The sequence below is a fragment of the Mycotypha africana genome (genome assembly GCF_025528875.1).
Source record: "Mycotypha africana strain NRRL 2978 chromosome Unknown BDF20scaffold_14, whole genome shotgun sequence".
NCBI lineage: Eukaryota > Fungi > Mucoromycota > Mucoromycetes > Mucorales > Mycotyphaceae > Mycotypha > Mycotypha africana.
In genome coordinates, this window is record NW_026515738.1 from 413424 (window position 1) to 436650 (window position 23227).

At 39.8% G+C, this 23227-nt stretch overlaps 9 protein-coding genes across 9 annotated transcripts; 3 read left to right on the forward strand and 6 right to left on the reverse strand.

Annotated features, from left to right (window-relative positions):
* Positions 1-110: 110 nt before the first annotated feature.
* On the reverse strand, positions 111-2346 carry BDF20DRAFT_216453 (uncharacterized protein). The gene is made up of 5 exons (XM_053074937.1): positions 1941-2346; positions 1428-1793; positions 1238-1315; positions 533-1170; positions 111-414 (listed from the first exon to the last, which is right to left on the reverse strand). The coding sequence occupies exons 1-5, from the start codon at positions 2179-2181 to the stop codon at positions 349-351; spliced, it is 1389 nt and encodes a 462-aa protein (XP_052931398.1). The 5' UTR covers positions 2182-2346; the 3' UTR covers positions 111-348.
* A 1-nt stretch (position 2347) lies between these two features.
* BDF20DRAFT_216486 (uncharacterized protein) lies at positions 2348-4334 on the reverse strand. Its single transcript, XM_053074938.1, has 3 exons — positions 4057-4334; positions 3506-3957; positions 2348-3394 (listed from the first exon to the last, which is right to left on the reverse strand). The coding sequence occupies exons 2-3, from the start codon at positions 3876-3878 to the stop codon at positions 2694-2696; spliced, it is 1074 nt and encodes a 357-aa protein (XP_052931399.1). The 5' UTR covers positions 3879-3957; positions 4057-4334; the 3' UTR covers positions 2348-2693.
* A 1350-nt stretch (positions 4335-5684) lies between these two features.
* On the reverse strand, positions 5685-7979 carry BDF20DRAFT_899482 (uncharacterized protein). Its single transcript, XM_053082675.1, has 10 exons — positions 7820-7979; positions 7670-7740; positions 7483-7600; positions 7341-7416; positions 7125-7237; positions 6911-7056; positions 6655-6841; positions 6445-6582; positions 5790-6350; positions 5685-5720 (listed from the first exon to the last, which is right to left on the reverse strand). The coding sequence occupies exons 1-10, from the start codon at positions 7954-7956 to the stop codon at positions 5690-5692; spliced, it is 1578 nt and encodes a 525-aa protein (XP_052931400.1). The 5' UTR covers positions 7957-7979; the 3' UTR covers positions 5685-5689.
* Positions 7980-8261: 282 nt separating this feature from the next.
* BDF20DRAFT_899486 (acyl-CoA-binding protein) lies at positions 8262-8846 on the reverse strand. The gene is made up of 4 exons (XM_053082676.1): positions 8808-8846; positions 8626-8740; positions 8490-8549; positions 8262-8416 (listed from the first exon to the last, which is right to left on the reverse strand). The coding sequence occupies exons 1-4, from the start codon at positions 8817-8819 to the stop codon at positions 8346-8348; spliced, it is 258 nt and encodes an 85-aa protein (XP_052931401.1). The 5' UTR covers positions 8820-8846; the 3' UTR covers positions 8262-8345.
* A 1122-nt stretch (positions 8847-9968) lies between these two features.
* Positions 9969-11790, reverse strand: BDF20DRAFT_899490 (beta-lactamase-like protein). The gene is made up of 5 exons (XM_053082677.1): positions 11375-11790; positions 11250-11284; positions 10934-11152; positions 10735-10824; positions 9969-10654 (listed from the first exon to the last, which is right to left on the reverse strand). The coding sequence occupies exons 1-5, from the start codon at positions 11575-11577 to the stop codon at positions 10296-10298; spliced, it is 906 nt and encodes a 301-aa protein (XP_052931402.1). The 5' UTR covers positions 11578-11790; the 3' UTR covers positions 9969-10295.
* A 285-nt stretch (positions 11791-12075) lies between these two features.
* On the reverse strand, positions 12076-13578 carry BDF20DRAFT_917429 (UNC-like C-terminal-domain-containing protein; the record flags this gene model as incomplete). Its single annotated transcript, XM_053084566.1, has 2 exons — positions 12076-13322; positions 13395-13578. 2 exons carry the CDS (start codon positions 13576-13578, stop codon positions 12076-12078), a joined length of 1431 nt encoding a protein of 476 aa, XP_052931403.1.
* An 830-nt stretch (positions 13579-14408) lies between these two features.
* BDF20DRAFT_899500 (uncharacterized protein) lies at positions 14409-16846 on the forward strand. Its single transcript, XM_053082678.1, has 7 exons — positions 14409-14584; positions 14642-14706; positions 14783-14893; positions 14964-15160; positions 15252-15759; positions 15827-16597; positions 16673-16846. Exons 1-7 carry the CDS (start codon positions 14577-14579, stop codon positions 16693-16695), a joined length of 1683 nt encoding a protein of 560 aa, XP_052931404.1. The 5' UTR covers positions 14409-14576; the 3' UTR covers positions 16696-16846.
* An 839-nt stretch (positions 16847-17685) lies between these two features.
* On the forward strand, positions 17686-19238 carry BDF20DRAFT_899504 (mitochondrial carrier domain-containing protein). Its single transcript, XM_053082679.1, has 4 exons — positions 17686-17784; positions 17894-17963; positions 18096-18239; positions 18335-19238. Exons 1-4 carry the CDS (start codon positions 17732-17734, stop codon positions 18992-18994), a joined length of 927 nt encoding a protein of 308 aa, XP_052931405.1. The 5' UTR covers positions 17686-17731; the 3' UTR covers positions 18995-19238.
* Positions 19239-19601: 363 nt separating this feature from the next.
* Positions 19602-21802, forward strand: BDF20DRAFT_899508 (uncharacterized protein). Its single transcript, XM_053082680.1, has 4 exons — positions 19602-19783; positions 19807-20298; positions 20363-20744; positions 20953-21802. The coding sequence occupies exons 1-4, from the start codon at positions 19746-19748 to the stop codon at positions 21637-21639; spliced, it is 1599 nt and encodes a 532-aa protein (XP_052931406.1). The 5' UTR covers positions 19602-19745; the 3' UTR covers positions 21640-21802.
* The last annotated feature ends 1425 nt before the right edge of the window (positions 21803-23227 follow it).

Consider the following 23227-nt stretch of genomic DNA (forward strand, 5'->3'; position numbering starts at 1 on the left):
GATTTTTTTCTTTGTGTAGCTTTGCTTGCTGTAGCCATCATGACAGGGATCAGTGACTACTGAGTGGATAATAGTAGCCAATATGGTTGCTACTATTTTGTATGGATGACATGTACAATAGGGCGATGAATAGGAGAAGAGTCAGTACAAAGACACACACACACACTTTTTAACATATATAGGAGTTTCAACTTTCGATGTATATAAGGATTTAGTGATTAGGTTTTTCTTAATGAATGATAGGCATTATATTTACATTAGATAGAATAAACAAATGATGATAATGTAGAAAAGGAAAAATATCTAAATGGAGGGGAAAAAGAAGTGTAGTTATTGAATGCGTACGGATTATTGAGGGGTACTGGCGATCATAGCAGCCAAAGCAGCACCAACACCGTTACCATCACGAGTAATCTACAAGAGAAGCAAAAGCATGACGTGCTTTCAGTATCCTTATTCATGCACTGTATTATAAGCTTTTATCTCTCCCCCGCTTTCTTCATCCGACCCCTCTTCTGACCCTCATACTTACACCAATGTTAATTCTTTCAAAGCCATCGTCATACAATTCTCTCAAAGCGGAATTCACGCGATCAGGGAAATTGGCATAATGTTCATAGACGGTGCCTTCCATACTGATACTCAAACCAGCTTCCAAGGCATTGCGCTTGCTGATAATAGCGTTGATACCGGCGGCAATCAAACGAGCGGCGCGACGACCGACCAATTCACAGATACGCTTGACCATGTGACGATCGGACAAGGTCGTCTTGGGCAAGCCCATGACATTTTCCAGCAAATGCTTGGTATCGGTCAAGTCGGGAGTTTCATCACGTTCGATGGCACTCATGTAAGCGGATTCGAAATTGTAAGCAGTGTTGAGCTCTGTAGAGTAGTTGGCGTCAAAGAGCAAACGACGGTCAGTAAAGTCGACGAGGATCAAACGGACGATTTCACCCAAGTAGAGACCGGAACACATCTTTTCAAATACGTGAATACCAGGGTTGACGGATTGACGGTTGACACGGATATCGTAGAAGGTGTGAGGGAGGGTCTCGGATTTGGTGTCACCAAAACTTCCCCATTCGGTGTTGATGATCATTTCTTCATCCGGGTTGGCAGACGGCTTGGGAGGAAGCTTGACGATATCCGAAGTCTTTTCCCAATAAGCTATTCTCGGGCAAATATGAATTTCTGTTGTTATCGGATGTGTTTTTTATTGTTATCATCCACTTACCAGCATTGGTACCCGTACTCACGGTACAAGCAATCAATGTATCCAAACTACGGTAACTATGAGCCAAAAGACAGCCGGCTAAAAAGGCGATGCATCTGATTAGGTTTCTATTTTTTTGGCGGGCTTGAAATGGACGTTCCCAAAACCGGAAAGTTTCACTTTTTCTTTTTAATTTTCTTAGCACACTTACTTGCACCATTGACAGCTGCCTTGACAATGACGGGCACTTCACGTTTACGTAAAGCAGTTTGCAAAAGTTCAACAATGTTCTTCTTATCAGCACCTGTGATTTCAAAGTCCTTGGTCCACTGCAAGATGTAGGCATTGCTCATGGCGGTTTGGTGGAGAGGGAAAGAGATACACAAACCAAGGTTCAAAGGTGTATTATCGACTTTATTGACAAAGTTCAAGAAGGAGTCTACGCATTCAGCCATAAAGTTGACAAGATTGCTGACAGGACCGACTTTCAAGTTGTCTCTTAAGAGATATTTTTGTTGGCGGGTGGTGATACGACCTTGACCATGAAGTGTGACAAGGTAGACACGGATGTAAGAGCCTAAAGAACGAAAAATTATGCCGACGCATTAAAAAAAAAAAAATCCAAGTTAATTGAGAGCGCTTCCCCCATGTCTCGTAATCATTCTTTTTGAACACGTAAATAGGCATCTTTAGATGTGTGTGTGTGTATTGTATACTACATTACCACTTAAATCCAAACCCAAGTATTCGCCTTTCTCTTGACCGGTAGGATGACGTGTGATCCAAGAAGCAAGCATAGGCACGTTACAGCTAATATCATACTTGCTCAAACCCACCTTCATCTCTTCTTGTAAGAGTTGAGAGATGGTCTTGAGTTGTTCGGTTGTCAAGTCAAACTTTTTTTCCAAATCGACAATAGCCGCTTCTCTTGCTTCTTCTGTAGGGAAAACCTTGGATGAGACCATGATTTGACTGTAATTGTATAAAATGAAATAAACAAAAGGAAAAAAAAGAAAAAAAGAAAGAATTGAGTAGAAAAAAAGGAAAATAGTGTGGTGTCGCGAACCCTTTGTCCGGATGAATAGGGTAAACGTTCGGAAAAAGATATTTAAAAAAAAAAAAACGCTACTATGCTTTAAGCTCAGTTCTTTAAATCCTTTTTTCTTTCCTCGGACAATGAACAAGCCCGCCAAGGCGGCTATACTTTATTATTATTTTTAATTAAAGATAACATGAAACAAAACCTGTCAATTTTTAATATAGAACAATAGAGATTTCATGCATGGAAAAGATTTCCCTATTTTTTATGGGTAATTGCTAAGCAGCATAAGACGGTTGGTATATGGTTGTTACAAGATAGACATAAGTGTACAAGTGGCATTAGAAAGAAACAAAATGATAATACGCACAATAAGGGCGATAAGGGACATGCAAAGGTATTCGTGAGTAAATCAAAAAAGGTAAAGTAGGCGGGGGTCTATGAGCTTTGTGTGTCATCTTCGTCTTGTTTCTTCTTTGTGTTGTCTGTAGTAGTAGTAGTAGTGGTAGCAGCAGCAGCAGCAGCAGCAGCAACACTACCCTCGGTGGTTGTCTCTTTTTTCTTGGGTGGTTCATGAAAGACCCAAAGACCCTTTTGACTATAAGAGGCCATATCATATTTACTCGTATGCTTCAGGACAGGAGCCAACTGTTGCTGTAACTTGGTGACGGTAGGCTCATCTTCTTCCCATTTGAAATACAAAGGCTTCCAAGCCACGCCCTCTTCCTCACGTTCCTTTTTCTCGGCTCGTTTCTTATTTTCAATGATGCTCTTTTCTCGACTGGCTGTCGTCATGTCGTTCTTGCGGATCGCTTCAGACACCTTTTGCCATATGCGACGCGTTTCCATTTCACCCATTTCTTCGATAGGCTTCACCTTGGCTATCGCTGGCTTGAAATCAGCCGTGTCGATGAACGGTTGAGAGACGCGTGTTTTGTAATCGGTGATGAAAGATTTGCCGCTCCATTGGCCCTCGATTTTGTAAAGGTAGTCTTTGGGGCCAGCTGAGTTCTTGCGAATGAGGCATTTAAAGTGGTTCTTTTCACCCGAGATCCAGCCTCGAGAAGAGTATTCTACAGTAGCGTAATAACCGGTCGATGCTTGAATATACGTCGTACCGATCAATTCGACGTAAGGAGCTAACAAAAAAGGAATAGGCTTGTTGAGAATGGAGCCCGGCGTTGCATATTACTACTACTACTCCTCCTCCTCCTCCTCCTCCTCCTCCTCCTCGTGGTGATCCCCCTTACCTGCATACCAAAGACCTCGTACGGTCAAGGAAGGGCTTGTAAAAAGATAGGATTCGTTGTTTCTGGAAGGCAAGGTCAGCAGTTCACGACCAGGCTGATCACAGACCAACGTAGCGTTGGAGATGCGAGTCTTTTGACCCGAGTGACCTTTCAACACCACACCGGCTTTCTCGTTTTTTATATGAAATGCAGTGATAGGAGGATGATGGGAGACCTGCTCGCACAAGACATCCGTTTCGCCGCACCCGTGTACATCCGCCCACTGCATATGCCATTGTTCTCCCAGGACTGGATTGAAGGGCTTCTTTTCCCATTGACCCTTGGGCACTCGCTTCTTATACGATGCATTTAAATAAGAAACAAACCATTTCATAAAGGCCAATAATCGATCCACTTCTTTATCTGGTTTAGGAATGGCTGCAAAGAGTTCCGGTTGTGCTGTCCAATACTCCCTAAACCATAAAAATAAAAAACCATATAAAAACAACTGTCAGTAAAAAAAAAAAAAAAAAAAAAAAGAAACCAATTCCAACATCGATACGATGGTTTACTTTACGAGTATTCAATCAAGGATTCAGGTGCAAGTAAAAAAGCAGGGCATGTTACTGAAGACAAATCACCAGTAAAAGAAGATAATGATTTAAGAAAAGAATAAAATGCACTCTTTTGTTCTGTTGGAATTTTATCAATGTTATTGACTTGGCCGGCAGGAGCTACAGTGGTCATCGTGTCGTTGCAGCAGTAGAAGTAATAACAAGGAGTAGGGAAAAAAGAAAAGGTAAGAAGAGGAAAAGGTCCCCATTTTGAAGGATATTTTTTAAATGAGTGTTTTAAGACAAATTTGAGTGGAGAGGTTTACAAACCCCGCTTTCGCTTCGGTGTAGAATGCAGGTTCTCTGAGTTTGTTTGTTTTAAACAATAAAAAAAACAGCACACATTATCGCAGAAAAGCATCGTTTGCTGTCGAGGAAGGCTACCCTACAGCCAGAATGTCTTTCCAACAGCCTCTTCGTCTTTGCGGTCATTATATCTTTTCTTTCTTTTTAGATGACTTAAAACAGCATGTATCATGCCATCCCATAATAATGCAACCTGTATGAACGAGACAGCATGCACATGAAGGACGAGGCTATGCATAACTTGTGTACCACCAAAAAATGAATTTTTTTTGACAGTTTCTTGTTTTGTCATCACTCTTCTGATTCAATTTCACAATAGATCAAAAAAAGAGGACTGTTTTTTGAATTTTTTTGCTGTCCCTGATTCCGCTTCTTTTTTTTTTCTGGCTTCGCCCCCCCCCCAATGGGAAGAGGGCCAATGATAAATTCATTGATTTGTATGCACCCATTCACCTTTCTAACAGGCGGATCTGATCTGCCCTCTTTGATCCTCTTATTTGAGTTGTTTCAACCGTCTCCTCCTTCAAGTGCATGGAACTGAAAGAGAAAATATGGTTTGTAAAGGAAAACTTCTTTGTAGCGTGCTGAAAAAAAAAAAAAAGCCCTAAAGAAATCGTACCATTTTTGTCTTAGGACATGGCTCTAGAGAGGTCTTGTTCGTGTTAGGGGGTAGACATGAATCAACATCATTTTTCTGTTTCAAGAAAAAAGAAAAAATGGGATTAAACCACTGTCTATCACCCTCAGATAATGACGCTCTCAGCTGTTTCCGTGCATTTTAACATCATAGTAAAACGCTAGCCTAGGGAAGATACAATCCACATACTAAGATCAACAAGTCCAACCGCCCACTCTCTGTGAACGATGATACATTGTATTGTTCGGCGGAGTCATCAACAGCAATAGAAGAAAAAGGAAGGAATTCATAGAAGAAGGAGGCCAAATTCCGCTATGGGTGTAGCGGGCCGACCATGCGACACACACACCCCTACTTCATAAAGAGTTTATACTCATACACCATACAGTCGTTCGAAATCAAGTACTCACCTTGTCGGGGTTGACCACCCCTAGCATGGATCCTGTTTGTGTACATGTAAAGCAACATTTATTTTTCTTTTTCGTCGGTGTGCCCTTCCAGGGAATTTGATAGATGCTCGATGAACATGATAAAGGACTTTAGCCTACAAAACAATTGCTTTATTGTCTAAAGAGGATGGCATTTTGGTTGACTCGCTTCCATAGAGAAAAAAAAAAAAAAAAAAAAAAAAAAAAAAAAAAAACAAGCCTAGTTTTGTTCATTGGATATATCTAGCAAACTGTTTGCAAAATAAAGCGTTTTTAGTATTGAGTAAAGTTTAAAAACCCCTCTGGTAGCTTGAATTTACCTTTCAATGGTCTGTGGTAATTTGCCTTTACTTGCTTGTAAAATCATAAAACAGACTCCGGGTTCAATATTAGGAAACATTTGCACGATCGTGCTTAGATTTTCATCAAACTCTTTACGGGCTTCATCGTCAGAGAGTGGCCTGGGCGATGCAACAGCTCCTTCAGGTGCGGCCATCGTCGAAGGTACAGGTAGCTCTTGCGATAAAGAAGATGGGTCGTTCGGCACGTAAAAAGGGCTGTTGGCACGTTGAGGTGTGCTTTGGCCCTGCGACGGTGATCGTGGCGGTGGTGGCGAGGATGGATATACCTGCCTCGAGGAGGAAGAAGCTACGCCCGTGTCACTATCGCTGGGTGGATGGCTGTCGGAAAACAATTTTTCGACGAGTTGTTTTGATTTTTGTGTTATATCTGACCCTAAATCCATCAATGGCTGCTGCTGAGGTTGCTTTTTGGCGTGTCGAGGATGAAGAACATTATCGTAGCTCACTTGCTTTTTGTCTTTTTCCAAGACACCTTGTGATTCTTCTTGTTCTAACGCGGCCATGGTATTTTCAATATTTCTGATGGGATCAAAAAAAAAAAAAAAAGAAGAAGTATCAGAGCTTGGCTGTCCCTCCTTCCTATTTGTCTCAATCAATTGCAGTAGTCACTTACGCGTCGAATTGTTCTTTCGAGATGGTTAGAGAGTTGACATCCATGGTTTGAATGAATTCTATGGCACCCATCAGATTGGTGAGATAATAACCAGCTTCAGCTTTCAAATGTTCAGGATTACGAAACCGGGATATATATCTAATTAAAAAAAAAAAAAGGGATTAAATCTTTTTTTCTAGCCAATATACATTTTTTCAAAAGAGACTGTACTGAACATTGGAGATGAGTCGGGGTGGATTGGCACGTATCACCACGTAGATCAACAAGGGTAAAAATATATCGGCACCTCCTTCGTTTACATTCATATGTTTGATCAATCCGAAAATCACTTTACAGCAGTTGAGAATGCAAATCAGCTTATCTCGTGGCGCCTTGTAGTTGTTGATTTTTAGTAGCTCTGAAAGAAAATATCAATACCGTTGCTTTTTTTTTTTTTTATCGATAGACGTGAGGTGGGTCACCTTACCTGCTTCTGCAAAGGTTAAAAAGGATGGATTATCTGCTGTAACGGGTATGTCCAAGTGCTCCTCTCGGATCCAGCGAAAGATTTTGATTTTATGATGCAAAATATTGTCCTTTTCTTTATCATCCATAGTCCTTGGTGAAAATGTACTATATCGATCATAATAATAGATGAGTGACCCGCAAACCGACGCAAACCAAGACACAAGGTACTTTACACATTGTAGAGTCGATTCATGACCAACTTTTCCATGCCTTCTTTTGCATTCTCAAACTCCTTTTCAGATATGTCTCTCCATACATCGCAATCACGCATTTTACCATAAGTAAACTAAAAAGACAAGTTTAAAAAAAGAAATCACCCAAAAAAAGGCATTGTTGAGCTACCGTAGGTTCCCATCCATGACTGACGATACAATGTTACAGATTTATACATTTAGATAATCTTGAATAAATTTGATTTGCTCGTTGACTGTCCAAGCTTCTCTTCGATGAAATGCTGCAATAAACCTAGGTAGAAAACTGGGTGGGTGGGTGGTTTTATCAATGCTATGTACGAAACAAATTTCCTTTTACCCTTTGGTGTATCGTGCAATAGGTGCAGCACTGGGGTCCTTCATTTGTTCTAAAAAGCGATGAAAGTCAAAGGTCGGTACGTCCGTCTGAAATTGCCGTGACGTTGTTGTCGTTTGTTCTAATCATCATATACATATCCATCGTTACTAAGGATCACTCTCAAAGCGAATGGTTTAGTGGATATTACCTTGATTCTGTACATACGAAGCAGCTTGTTGTGCTTCGGCGGAGGGTATCTCTTTGCTTGGATGTTGATCCCTTTGACAAAAGAGACTTTTTTTTTTCAATAACAAAAGCATAGGCTTTATCCTACATAGCATGATGCTTTTTGCCTTACAAGTCAGCACCGACATTCACCGTGGGCGTGCTTTCTTTGTCTTCTGTAGACTCTACATCAACTAAAATTCCTTCTTTGATACTCGTGTCTTTCAAACGTTCTGCTAACTGCTGTGTGTCTCTGTCATCATCGGCCATGCTGAGATGTGGGTATTTTATCTATAAAATTTGAAAAAGGAAAAAGGAAAAAAAAAATAAAGCCCCCATTTAAACTCACAAAATTTCAAATCCAATTTTATATTTTTTATTTTTGTATTCATCTGCATTATAGAGCATCGCGGGGGGAGTGTTAAAATCTATCACAAGTACTGCACATCACCCTTTCGACTCAATTCACGCGTCCCAAAAGTGAATATACATAGGAAAAGGAGACCCTAATACGAGCATAGCTTTTGATGGTCACTGATGTCATTTACAATTTACATCGACTTTGTTTTTATTAGAGGTGGAATCAATTTTTTTTTTATAACAATGAAAAAGGGTATTGGACAATAAAAAAAAAAAAAAAAAAGATAACCAAAGGGGGTTTAAGCGTGTTGAGCCTTGAGTTCGTTGACGAGATTAATGTATTCAATTTCGGCTTCAGCGGGAAGTTTACCTTTATATGTACAGAAAGTGTGCGGGTTTAGAGTCATTTATTTTTCTCTTGAATGAATCATGTGAATACTTACCCTTGAGTTCTTCCCAAGCGTTCCACTTGGCACGGCCCCTGAGATCAAATGTAGGCTTGGCTATTCGAAAGGAATGAATGAGCCCTCTATGAACAATTGGCCATTGCAAAAAAAAAAAGAACAGACAACTACTTACACGTGTTGTTATCACCGACAGTGGCTTGCTTGAACAAAGCATACAACTTCAAGAGGACGTCATCTGAGGGCTTGCTTGACAAATTCTTTACTTCAGCAGCGGCTTGTTCAAAGGCCTAGCGTCCATAAAGTTAGCAATGTTGGTCAAAACAAATAATAAAGTGCGTATTATGGTTCACCTACAGGAGAAGGCATAGTATACGTAACAGGTGGGCAAAAAATAAGAAAGAGAAAAAAAGTGAAGGGGTAAAAAAAAAAAAAAATTCAGGTTATCTTTTTTTTTTTTTTTTTTTTCTGTCCCCATTTTTGGCGGCCATTGAAACTGAATCAGCACAAGATAGTTTGACCTTTTGCTATACAGTAAGCCAGATGTTGGATGATTTGTGTTACAGAGAACCACGGTACGACGTTGCTTGGATCATGCACATCAGGATTCCAATGGCTGCTTAGAAGGTCTTGCTAAAGAAGGTGAGTTTTTTTTTGCTGCACAAGCAGGTCATTTTCTTTTTAGAAACAAGAGTAGCAACCCATGTAGATTGTAGTGGGCAAGTAGAATAGATGCGGTGCCTCCTCCTCCTTCAGTCGGACTTTATTATTGAATGGGCTGCTGTTGATCAAAGGGCAGATAAACTGTGTGAGAAAAAATAAGGAAGGGTGTCAAGAGGTCATAGCAAGTTCTAGTCCAGTTTTTGGGTGAATACCAACCCAAAAATTGAAGAGGATGACGCGAGCAGATCTTGTTTGTCTTTACTTACTAATCATCAAGAAAGAGCCAACAGGACTGTATAAGGCACACTCATGATAAGGGGCTAGTCATTGCATGTTCTGCGGGGTAGCAGACAGTAGATCATTTGTTTCCTTCATTGTAGTTACCTAAGGGTCGCTCAACGACTCACATAGAAAAGGTAGCAAAGAATTGTGAACAGCACTGTGCACTTGAAAGCTATATAAAGTGTCTAAAGGTTCACTTGTCCAGATACTCTACGTCAGAATTCTCTCCTACCAAGGACTGCTTTATCGCATGTTGGCTGAACTCCTAACCCAAGATGGGGCACACCCAACTTTGGTTAAACATGAGCATAAAAAGGGGTTTCACTTGAGGCTTCATAGCTCTACACTCAGAGAAATGATGCACAAGACATGCTTCAAAAATGATCCCTTTCTTCAAAGTGAAATCAATGGGTGTGGCAATGAGACAAAAAAGACAAGGAAAGAGAACAAAACTTGTATGAAATCAACCACCATGCATAGGCAATGCTTTCTTTACGAGCAGTACATAGATGTAGTTCCGCGCTATCTTTCTGGAGATCACTATGGGTAAACCTAATGGCTCTTATTTCACTATGACTGTCTGGTCCTAAACCCGTATCTGCATACATTGAAATACTCTTTAAAAATTTTTAATACACCTATTTATTGAAAAGGGCCAGAGAATTTTCTCTGTGTTTTATAGGGAAATGTCTCTATTTTGACGCAAAAAAAAGTCCTCCAACATGTCAACCGATGAATTGAATCATATTCTATTAAAATAAAGCTGCTTTTGTTGACGCTTCTTCTTGTTCAAAGTAATTTGTTTCTATTAAATGGGTAGAGTGAAAGGAAACCTTCAAACCGTCATAGGCTGGCCGTACTTTCAATCCCTCCTTCTTTTCATATTCTTCCATCCGCTTTTCAAAGTCTTGATGATCGACACGATGTGTAAATCCAACAAAGTACGTCTTTAATGAAGCGTTGACAGTTCTCGCTGCTTCTATTGACTCTTCCAGAATAAAATGCGAAGGATGCGGTATATCCACTAAACATATAAAGAGCGGCGGGTTGTAAGGCTGTGTACGCTTCACATGGAGCCATATTTTTAAATGAATGCTTACGTCGAAGACAATCTACAATAAACACTTTTGTTTTATCTTTCATTATTTCCATCGTTTTGAGCGGAATAAGATTGGTGTCTGAAATGTAACTGATATCGTCAAACTTGAAGCCATAACATAGATAGGGTTCTTGGGTCGTTTGATAGATACCATGATGAGCTAAAGCCAAGACATCTTTTTGAGTATCCTATCCCTTCTTTTTTTAACAACAACAACCTGCTGCACATGCAACTATTTACCAGCCAATGGTATAAAATCGAGTCCGTGGATAGTGAACGGCTTTTCTGGATCAAAAACGTGAAATTTGAAATCAGCCACTTGTCCACCACCTAGGGGGGGGGTTAACATGTAAGTGAGGGGCTGACGAAAGAAGCTGTGCTGTGCTGCCCGTTGGGGTCGATCGACGACGACAACAACGAAGGAAAAACATTATCTTACCTGTGGCTAATGCCGAGTCAACCAAAAATGGAAAGGTTCGACTGATGACATCCATCGACTCTGGAGATAAGTGGATATCAATATAAGGTTGTATGGCCCCTCCTAAGGTCCAACCTCTTAAATCATCCAATCCAAAACAAGCGTCCGCATGTCCATGGGTGATAATCACACCATCTAATTCTCGAACACCATAACGGGGGAATATCTCGATAGCACTCGCTAATGGCCGATCACCCCGTTGTGCTGATTCAGTAGCCAAGTTTTTTTTTTTTGTTTTTTTTTTCAGAAACGGGTTTTCCTGATAAAGGGGACTTACACTGAAACGTTTTGCCGCAATCGATGAGTACATTTCTAAGACCATTCGTTCAACTCAGGTCAGTAACTTTGTCATTCCAACATTCAACAATCTCTTTCAAATGTATTTTGCTATGAGTCCACTACCTTAAGCGAGCACCTGGAGGATCAGCATGTTTACGGAATCGAACCAGTAAAGAAGTATTTTTTCTGATATTTTTCCTTCCTTCAGGTGTTAGAGTTGAAAGGCAAACCTTACAATCCCTTTTAGGGCTGGTAAGGCAAGATATGACAGGTACAGAACTCGAAGTGCCTGTACCTACAAAAATAATCTCTTCCACGGTGGCCATATGTTTCTTTTTCAATTGACAGAAATGTAAAGGAAGAAAGAGACACACACAACTCTACACTTGGCTGATGGTGAAAGAAGAAACCCAAACGATAATCAAATCTCCTCCACTCAACCAAATCAAAATTCTTTACCAGAACATACTTTATTAATCCAAATACAGTTAAAAGCCGATGCATTGGTTACAGCTCTTTTTTTTTTTTTTTTTTTTTTTTTTTTTTGTCTCAGTTGCATTAGACAAAAGTCATATTTTTCATTTGAAATTTTGTTTCTTTTGAAAAATAGACGCCCGCCATTCTACTCGGCCCTCTAAAATAAAGAATGAAATAGTGATGATCGACATGATACATTCTTTATGTAACAGTAAAACGCGTATGCAAATCTTGAAAGAGGCCACATCCATCAGCTGAATCGAAGGCAATTCCCAATAAGAAAAAAAAAAAAAAAAAAAAAAAAAAACAAGAATAATAATAGAAATGATATATGCAGAGGAGGATGGTTATTGTTTTCCATGAATGCGAACACTATAAAGCTCTGTGTACTGACTACTGCCATAATTCGAGAGTATCCTCAGTTCAACAGCGTGAAAAATCATTTCATTGTTAAAGTCAAACCTTTGGAGATGGCGATAGCTCTCGATGTCATATTCGAAACTCGTTAAAAAGATGCGTTTGCCGCTGCTGCGTTCGATGCCGTACAGCTCCATTTGTTTCGGTATACTTTCTTTATGGAGTACTTGCGAGGGTGAAGGATGTCCAATAGAAAGGCTATCCACCCTCACAGGCCTTGCTAGCTTGATCGTCACATGGCCGATGGATCCTGCCATCCACCAACATTCACCAGGCTCTAAACTATGGCTCAGAATCTTATCCGCTGGATGAGAATGCACACTGAGTATCCATCTCTTGATAGCCCTTCTCGTCACAAACGACTGGCTCGTTTGAGAGTGAATGATGTGTCCACCATATTGATGTGACGCGTAGTCAAACGGTGGTTCCTCTTCAACGAGAGGGCTTACGTTGTTGTTCAACGAGGGAAGCGTCTTTTTTGACAACTCGTCTGTCAACGGATCTACTTTATGCTTTTGTAGCTGTTGTTCGATCCAGTAGGGAGCATTTTGTTGAATCACTTTGGAGGAATGCTGTTCTATGAGTTGCAGAATATGATGTCGCTCGTTCATTTGATTTTTTTCCATTTCTGCTAATTTCTGCAGGCTGGGCGCCATACTTTTGATATCTGTATAAATGTTGCCCACCTGCTTCCATGAAACGCCATAAACGTAATTCAAGCCTATCAACCCTAGTAAGAGACACACAAATGTGGTGCATGCACGTATAAAATAAATTCGATATTTTGCAGTGGGTGTGTAGTAGGCTGAAAAGAAAGACTCCCACACGTAAAAGACAGGATCAGCAATCGCAGTGGTAACCAGCACCGTGATAAAAGCAAGGAAACGCACCACCGGCTCCCGGACAACCCAATAACTCAGAAAGACAACAAAGGCGAACGGTCGTAATACATCCCATAGGGTTCTTGGTGTATCGTACGAAGCCCCTTCGGTCGTAACATGCTCGTCTTCATTCCTGAAGGATCGCAGCCTATGTTGTGTTGCAGTCGAAGGATAATCTTGACTTACGAAAGAACCTGTTTGTGTGACTCTTTGCCGTAATTCGTTTTCTTTGTCTGCATCGTACACTAGATCCTCGACGGCTTCATAAAATGATGTGTCAAAATCGTTGAATGTACCTGAATGGAAAAGAAAAGTTGAATAATTGCCCTGTTTTCCCTGAACTTTGTTACATAATAATTGAAACTCACTGGGAAAATCAGCGTCCTGTTTTTCGAATATGTTTTGTGATGCACGTTGTTCATCTTTTAATCCTTCCTCCACAGTCTTGTTGGCAGGCATTCCTGCGCTTTCCATAGATTTATCATACAGATGATTGCGTCTCGAAGGTGAGCCTGAATAGCTAGGCGAGCGATAGATTGAATTGAAATCCATCGATGGCGATGTACTGATGATGGAAGAGGAAAAAAGGAAAAGAAAAAAGTCCCTTTTTTTTTTAATTTCATGCAGGTCTAAAAACAATGGAGGAAATTCAGGCCCGTCTATTTTATCTTTCCATGAGGAAGGGAAAAATAAAATGATAATATATACCATCATCAAGTCAATAACATTGGGTACTGTAACTGTCAGTTGTACGTCAAGTTCTCAGTCATGAACGGTCGATCTGTAATTCGCGTAACTGCATGATAATATACTTTTACTATGGCCAATAGGGTTTGTTATACATAAGATAATCGACCAACATGACCCGCAAGCTCCATCTCGAGTATTCGTGTACGATGTCAAGAATTGTATTTCTTATAGGATCCGTAAAAAAGTGGTCGAGCACACTATCACTATGATAGTTATCCGTTGTGATATTTCAGGCACTGAAAGCCTTGGTATAGTACAACACTTTTATAATTCATAGTAACAGTTGCTTCTGCCTTGTGTTCCTCAGTGTCTTTCTCTTTTATGATTTTACAAGGAGAGATTGACAGCAGCAGCAGCTCACTGCAAGTATTTGCTACCTATGGATAGCGTGTAAAAGTTTGGGTCCTGTTCCTTTGCTGATGAGTTCGTCTGCTGCCTGTCACCCAAAAATGAGAGGATAGCTTCTTTTTCTTTTTCCTTAAAGCACAAACAGGGATTTGAAAGCCACCATAAAACTCAAAAATCATTATCGCTGTAGCGGCCATGTCCACCATGACAAAAAGCAGACGCTTTATAATAATTTATTTTGGAACATTTTGCTCACTATCGAATGTTGAGTGCCTCGTTCCTGTCGAGGTCCTAATCTGAGTTGTCTGTCTTCAAAACCTTAGGTTTTTGTTGGTTTTTTTGAACCCAAAAAGAAAAAAGTGGAGCTACTGCTTTTTTCTTTCTCCTATTGTATTGTTGTTGGCTTTTTTTTTGTCATTTTGTATTTGTCGCCCTTGCTTACAGAAAACGATATGAGCTGGTATGTAACTATCATTTCTTTTATTAGGTAGTTATCTTATCAACCATTCATCCCTAGGAGAGGGGTCAAAAAATCAATATCAAGACTTCCGCATCAACTGAAAACCAGAAATGGTGGTGAAGGTACAGTAACACGAAGGATCATCGGTCCAACGTCATGCCCATTTTATACGTGCACTGACCCAAAATACTGAACTAGATGTCACCAAAGATTTGGAATTTACTGAGCTGGAACAATGCTACAAGATACTCGTGAAGGCTGCAGAAGAGTTTCGTTTAGAAGTGATAGCGTATCGTGGCAGTTTGTCAAGTAAAGTAGCATTGTCGTCTTGTAGTTTACTCCAATGCAGAAAGTCAATTTTAATCATTGGGTCTAATAGGTATGCTCAGCTATCAGATGGAATGCGCGACAGATATAGCCAAAGTATGCGGATTAAGTCCTACAAATGATGAAGGGCTATCAGAGCAACCCTATCAAGAGCACGATGATGCAAAAATACCTTTCGAGACAAAACAATGTTTGGAAGACTATGCCACAGCTATGGCGTACTGTAAACAAGAAGTGATGGCTGTCCTTGTAAGTTTGTTTTTCTTTTTGCGATGGATGGACGGAAGAATACAATTTATGCGTTTTTTTACTTAACAAGTAAGCCATGATTTTTTTCTAGGATGATATCGACGCGAATGTCATTGGACCGCTAGATAACTTTCATCAAATTGCTAAAGTCATTGACAAAACGATTGTAAAGCGTGAGCACAAGTTAATTGATTACGATCGCCACCGTCTGTCGTATATGAAATATGCTGATATTCAATATCCAACGCCCAGCGAGGAAAAAAATTTGTTGAAATTGCAGACGTTGTACGATAATGCAGCCTATGATTATGACTATTTCAATACCATGTTAAAGAAGGAGCTGGTTGTGTTTATAGACTTGTTGAGAGCTGATTTTATGGGTCCTGTGATGGAAAGATTTTACAACGCGCAATGTAGCGCAGCCGCGGGCATCTATGGTCGTCTCTCAGAGGTCATCCAGCAAAATGAAATTGTTTTTAGCACTTTACACATGCCAATTGAGGAGGGGTATAACCTAAGGTTAGCTGAGAAAAATGCAAGAGAGGAATTGGATAAGCTCGACTTACTCAAAAAGGGTTTAAAACTCTGGCAACAGAAAGGTAACATCCATATTACAGACAACCTACTTTGAAACAGGTCACAGTCTCATGAAGTGAAATGATATAGATCCTAGTTTGTCATCGCGGTACCGCAAGTCACCTTTTGATTCACCAAGTCAAGATGACCAGGAACCTGATAGAGACGACCCTCAAAACAGCCGATATTCATCCGTTGGCCGCCGTTACTCCTCCACCATCACGTCAAAGTCGCAAAGGAACGATGGACTCAGAGAAACAATGCTATCGGTGCCCGATGGCATTGGTAACATGGATCAAAAGAGCAGAAAATCTCGGAGCAGCTCTGAAGAGGAGCCTCCAGCCTTGACACCGCGTCCTTCCATAGCTGCTTTGAGGAATAGACTATTATCCAATTCTTCCGAGTCATCGACGCCTTCTTACCATGCCACAGCTTCTTTGCTACCTTCTTCGTATACCAAACAACAATCACAACAGCAAAAGTTAGAAAAACGAACGTTTGCCTCTAACGCATCTTCGCACACCTCTCTTTCTGCTGGTATAACAAGTAATACTTCATCTACACCTGCAACACCCTCCAGCACTCAGTTCACAGCGTGCTCGTCATCACCATTTGATGACCAAATTGAAGTGGTAGCGAAGAAAAAGCGTCCACCGCCACCACCACCACCTTCCAAAAAGCTCAACAAAGAAGAACAAAGCAGCAAAAAGGAATTAGTAGAAGCACTCTACGATTTAAAAGGACCCCAAGAGGGCGACCTATCATTTAAAGTAGGAGATCTGATTGAAGTATTAGACAAGTCAGAAAAAGTGAATGACTGGTGGAAAGGTAGACTAAATGGTCAAGTTGGCATGTTTCCTGGTAAGAAAAAAAATTCAACTTAAGGTTGGTATTAGCATCTGTCTTCTTTTTTTTTCTAAAACCATTTTTCTACAGCAAATTATGTCAGATTGATATAAGCAACTCGGCTATAAATATAAGATCAACAATGTGAACTGTAAGATAAAGTTTCCTAGCATATAGTCTTTCAATTGCTTACGGTTAAAATTTCTATTCTGCTGTACTAATATGAACAACTTTAAATAAACATCGCTGAAGTCAGTTTTGGGTGGTCGACTTTCTAAAAAGCTGATTTTTGTAATTTATAGCGTCCTTCAAACAGTAGGCTCGTTAGTGAAGGCCAGTAATATGCTTTACTAATGTTGTCATCAAACGATAGTCATAAGTTTTATACGGATCAGCTAATACTGGTCAGGAATATCTTTTTTTATTGCTACTCCTGGTAAATGCCTGCCCTTTGATTATCTGATTTTTTTTTTTCACAGCTGAAGGCTAAGACACCAAACTATTCCATTACCAGCTTTTTGCATACATAGTAAACTCTTACATCTTAGTTAAATGGCTTGTACACTGAGCCGTGTTAGCTTCAAATATTACATCATTTCTCTTCACCTCTTCAGCTGTTTCTTGAGGTTTTCTCTTTTCATAGAAGGCTCAAACAATACCATCACTGACAGAATACTTTACTCCAACTATCTCTTTAGAAAAGGTGCCCTGAAATGCAATGTTTTCATTCATGTGCCGTTGTGTACATTTATTTTGCTGAGAAACCAGTCTTGTAATTACGCTAAACATTGAATAGTCGGTGAACCGCCTGTCTTTACGGTTCTTTCTCATCGATAGCAGCCAAGGTGCTCACAAAAGTCAGTGATTACCATCCATCTCTGCCAATGGATAGATAACAGCATAGATCTCCGCAAAGAGGAAGTATTTAATACAGCTACAGATACCTGGTGACTGAATTTACCCCACATTTTCGGAGATACCCAAATAAAAGCCCAAAAAGAAAAAACTGTATATTTTCCTGATCTAAAAAAATAAACTTTTAAATTTTCCTGTATTCAACAAAACTTGATTTTCTTTTTCCTTTGATAAAACTCATTCCTTTTTTTTTTTACCTTTCTATCTCTTTTTATTGAACAGCGTATCTAAAGCATGACATCTATTACAACAGCAGAAACAGTAGAGTTAAAGGAATTGAATCTTGGGTATGTAGATCTATGTGCTTGGAGGCAATCAATAAGATAGAGTTACTATCATAGTGTTCAGCTTACAGACTTCAGCATCTATTTTCTGACATTTGCAACAACGAAATAGCATGTCCCAAGCTGTCAAAGACTGTATCAGTGGTACTGTGGGAGGTATTGCTCAGGTTCTTGTTGGTCAGGTAACATAGAGATACAGATATACTCAAAGATAGCAGGATAGGATAAAGGATCTCATCTAATTTTTTTTTTTTAAAAGCCATTTGACACGGTGAAAGTAGTAAGTATCACACTTATCTTGCTTTGTTCCATAGCCTAGACCCTTTTCCCTGGATTTTAATTTTAACACTTTCAATATAGCGTCTACAAACTCAATCTGCCACAAATCCTTATACAATGGCATGTTGGATTGCGTTAAGAAAACGAGAGCCAAGGAAGGTATTGCAGGCTTTTATAAGGTAAGCGGGGAAAAAAACCGTCAAAAAAAAAAAAAGCCTGCGTTAAAAGTTACTAAATAGGGTATTTTTTTTTTTTTGTGTTTAATTGCCAATAGGGCACCATGACACCTCTCGTTGGTATCGGTGCCTGTGTTTCTATCCAATTTGTAGTCTTAGAGGCCATGAAGCGTCATTTTGCCAGTGTCAATGAAAAGGGACAACTTCTCAGTAATTCTCAGCTTTACTTAGCAGGTGCAGCTTCTGGTTTTGCCAACTCCTTCGTCTCTGGCCCTGTTGAACACATTCGTACCCGTCTTCAAGTTCAAACTGGCACAGGCTATGCAGGTCCCATTGACTGTATCAAGCAAATTTATCGCTCTCATGGTTTAACAGGCATTTATAAAGGTCAAGGTATCACTATGGCTCGTGAATTCCAAGGTTATGGTGCTTATTTCCTGGCTTATGAATATTTGGTTCAGCAAGCAATGCAAAGAGCCAATTTGCAACAAAGATCAGACTTGCCTACTTGGCAAGTATGTGCTTTTGGTGCTGCTGCTGGCTACGCCATGTGGTTTACTATTTATCCTATGGATGTTATCAAATCTAAATTACAAACAGATGGCTTCACACCAGAAACCAAACAATATCGATCCGTGTTGCATTGTGCCAAAAAGACTTTAGCCAAGGAAGGTGTCAGCGGTTTCTTCAGAGGTATTGGACCTTGTTTGTTGCGTGCTGCACCAGTGAATGCTGTTACTTTTATGGGGTATGTTTAAATTGTGAATGCTCTACGTTGAGAATACCTGTTAACTGTTTCTTTTTTCCCATTCTTCACTTTGTAGCTTCGAAATGGCTATGCGTGTGTTATCATAGACCAATTATAATATAGATACTGTATACACAAGACTCGCTTATTCACCTCAAGTCTCATACCTTCTATTCCTTCATCGTACTTACCTGACTATGTAAATTAAACTTATTTAATAAAACAAAATCGTTCGTTATTTATTTCTTAACCCTCATAAAAAAAAAAGGGAGCATACACATTTGCCCGACACAGATGACTCTTTACTACATGCTTATCTAGTACTTATGGTTGAAGAAAAGCAGTGACTCGTTAGTTTAAGCCAACTGTCCATAAGCTTTGAGTGCATGTTCTGCTTTAACATACACAGAACGAGACATCATATATATATAGTCATTGTCGGATGCACATCTTGGTGTTCAAAAGCTTATCCAAAATGAAAATAATTCATTTAAAGCATAACCCAGTTGATCTATACAAATGAAAAATGAAGCTCTAATTCTATTTTAAAGCACATCCTTAACACTTCATCAAAGTATATAGTATCATAACCAAGCTTTATATGGGTATCAGTAATATTTATTTTGAAAAAAACTGAAGACAGCTTTTGAAATTCGTGACCATTGTTCTAAGCTATTCGTTAATGTTTCTGCTAACAAGAATTTTCTTTTTTCCCGCTTCAAAAAACAAAAATTACACTTTTTAATTCAATTATTATAGACATGGCATCCGATCAGGAAATGCTAGCTAGAATTGCTCAGTTGAGCACTGCTATAGAACAAGAAAAGCATTACTCAACCATTCTCAACAACCACAACATTATAACCCCAGTATACCCCGTGGTGGCCGCTCGAGAGGCAGAGGTCTCGGATATCGTGGCCGAGGTGGCATGCATTTGTCTCTTGTCAACGATAATCGATGGTCTAATCCGAATAGCCCACTTCGTTCCAACACCCCACCTACTAATTTATTCTTAGCAAACTCGCCGAGTTCGATACCCCAACATGCATCTTCGCTTGCTTTGTCATCTGCAACAGGTTCCACAAGTCATAATACCTCTTCCCCGTCGGGTTCATTGTTGACAACGAGTGCTAGCTCACCAGCCCTCAATAAGATACCAACTTCTGCCATTCCGGTAGTAGCGAAGAATTCCAGTACTGATATAAAAAACGAATATGTTATTAGCGGAAGAAAATTATTTCGAAAAGACTTGATGAACAGATCACCCATAGTGAAGCCATCAAAACTGTATCAACATAATCGTCCAACAGAAAGGTGGGTGCTTAAGAAATATTGGCTTTCGAGAGTGAATGATTCATGCATTTTTATTTTCCACTAGTGTTATCAGAAGCTCATCACCAGCAGCAGCAGCAGCAGCAGCCCAAAAACCGCTTAGACGAGGATTGAATGGCGGCCCTAACAAAGTATTTATTCGTCAGCCCGAGGGTTATGTTCGTCAAGGTCGTTCCGGCCGGTCACTCGTACTGAATGCTCATAAAAGTGCCTTACGAAGACGAAAACCGCGTTATTGTGGGTTCTACACTCGATTCGGTCGATGTCCGAACGCAGCTCGGTGTCCATTTGTCCATGATCCTAAACGAAAAGCCATTTGTCCTCGTTTTTTAGCAAATCGGTGTAAGAAACCTGCCCATCTCTGTAAATTGTCCCATTATCCCAATCCCCATATCATGCCCCACTGTGTTTATCTTCAAAGGGATCTTGTACAAATGAAGGTTGCGCCTTTATTCATGTCAAGGTCAACTCAAAAGCGCCTGTATGCCGAGCCTTTGCTATGGAGGGTTATTGTCCGAAAGGACTCCACTGTAACGAAAAGCATGTGCATGTCTGCCCCGAATTTGCCGAAACAGGCAGATGCTCCAATGCGAACTGTCGATTACCTCATGTTGCAAAACTTGATCGTAACGATAGTGCCAGCAATGTTGCGGGTGTCGTCCGTTTGGGCACATGGGTAAGTGCAGATTATTTTATGCTCAAAAAAAGGCGCAGCGTGAAAAGAAAGAAGCCCGAATTGAAAAAAAGGAAGAGAAAAAAGCGGCCATGAAAGAAGCAATAGCGGCTAGGTTTACTTGGACCAATCCTCTTTTGGAAGAAAAACGAAAAGCCGAGCAGAGAGAAAAGGAAGAAGCAGAAGGGTTTGTACGCTTATTGGATGATAGTGATGACGACGATGGATGGAGTCAGTATGAGCGAATCGATAGTGGCGATGAAGATTTGAGATTCAACGACGATGAACAAGACACAGAAATAGACGATCTAGAAGACGGAGAACTGGACATCGATATGGAGGAAAACGAGGAAATCGTAACAAATGAAGATGCTGAAACTTCCGCTTCTGCAAAAAATATAGATAGTAGCGAGGTTGAAGTTAGACATAATAATTTTGTACAATCAAGAGGTGGAGATAGTTTAGAAGAGGGGGAGTTATTAGAATATGAAGGAGATAAGATCATGGTAGGTTCTATAGAACCTATGAATGATATATATGGGCAAAATCCTGCAGTTGTGCCCGCAGGGAATGCTAATGTTAATCAACAAGCAAGCGACGATGAATTCTTTGACGCACTAATGAATTCGATGGGTGAGAAGGTGAGATAATTGTTCTACAATTGATATTTGGCAGGAAAAAATGTGAATATTGAGAAAATGATCATGTATAAAATGTAGTTTTTTTTTCGCCATTACTGTTACATCATAGAATGATTTGTTGAATATCAGTTATAACGAATAAAATTGAATCCTATGTGAAATTTGTCTGTGGTTATATTTCGCTTGCTAAATTAATCTTTTTCAATGCGTGCATTGTTTTTTTCGTATAAAAATAGTCAGTGTGGCTTCATAGTTAGTGTGAATCATTTGACGCCTTAATTAGAGTAGCAAATAGTATATGCAAATCATACAAAAAGCTTTACAAGGCTAGAACTAGACAAAATTTTTTTTTGTTTTTTTTTTTGTCATTGTTAAACTAGTCAATACCACAGAGGGATATGACTTAAATGGCATTATTACTGTACAAACAACAGTTAATTTTGATTTAAAGTAGTCGCTTCCCGCAGCAACTGCGTGGCAGACAAACGTTAAGACGTGATATGGTGGACTTCACATTGCTCGTGTGAAAGGGAAACTCGTTGATTATAGCCTGATATTATGATGCCAAAAATAGTCCAATGGATGCTAAAGCACACAGTGAGCAGCTTTTGGAGCGATGATCAAGGGATTGTCTGCAGTCGGTAAAGTTTACCTGCACCTTTTAGGGCATTGTTACGTGATTGGCAAATAAGAATGAACCGGCTTTAGATTTAGGAATACCAAAGTTGCCGGAGCAGAGGATGAAGAAGTGGTACAAGCTATCTAGCCACGCTTTATTTTCAGTGTATAATAATAATAATAATAATAAAAAAATAATAATATTTCCCCTTTTTCCCCAGATCTTTCAAGCTAGCTATAAATTCAATTTTTTTTTTTTTTTTTTTTTTTTTCTGGGAGGGAATTTGATAATCATATAAATTTAGTTAAGAGAACAATCTCTTATACCAGGGTTGGGTTTGTACCACTTCTTCATCCTCTGCTCCGGCAACTTTGGTATTGTATGTTGTGCCTAACACAATCCTTGTTGCCTTCGCTTCGGACTCCGAAGTGGTATTGTTTTCAGCATCAAAAATTGAATTTTGAATCTTGGTGCTTTCATGGTCTTGACCAACTGGTTTGTAATAGTATCGTTCAAAGGTATTGGAGTCTTGAGACCAATTGGCATGCTGTTTGACTTTAGAGATGGGGACACCCTTCTGAACTGCTTTGGTACTACTGGCGGCTCTAATGGAATGAGCAGTATATTCCTTGGAGATACCCGCCTTGATCATATGAGTCTTCACCCATGTTGCAGCTGTCTTTGGTTGGATGCTTGTAGGTGTGTTTCTTCAGGATGTTAGATATGTCAACAGGAGTGAATGATCTTCAGGTAAGGTGGAACGATAAATCAGGGTTTCTTTGAGAAAATGTTCAAGGCAGTGAACTACACAAAGTTCGAGTTGTTCAGTCGGCAATAGACCCAATTGAGTTGTCTTTTGTTGTGCTTCCTTGGGCTTTCTTATGGTAACACTGCACCTAAAAGTGACTGAGTTGCAGGTTTGTATCGCAAAATAGTTCTCGGTATTGTAATCGACCAATATCACTGCGGAGGACGCCA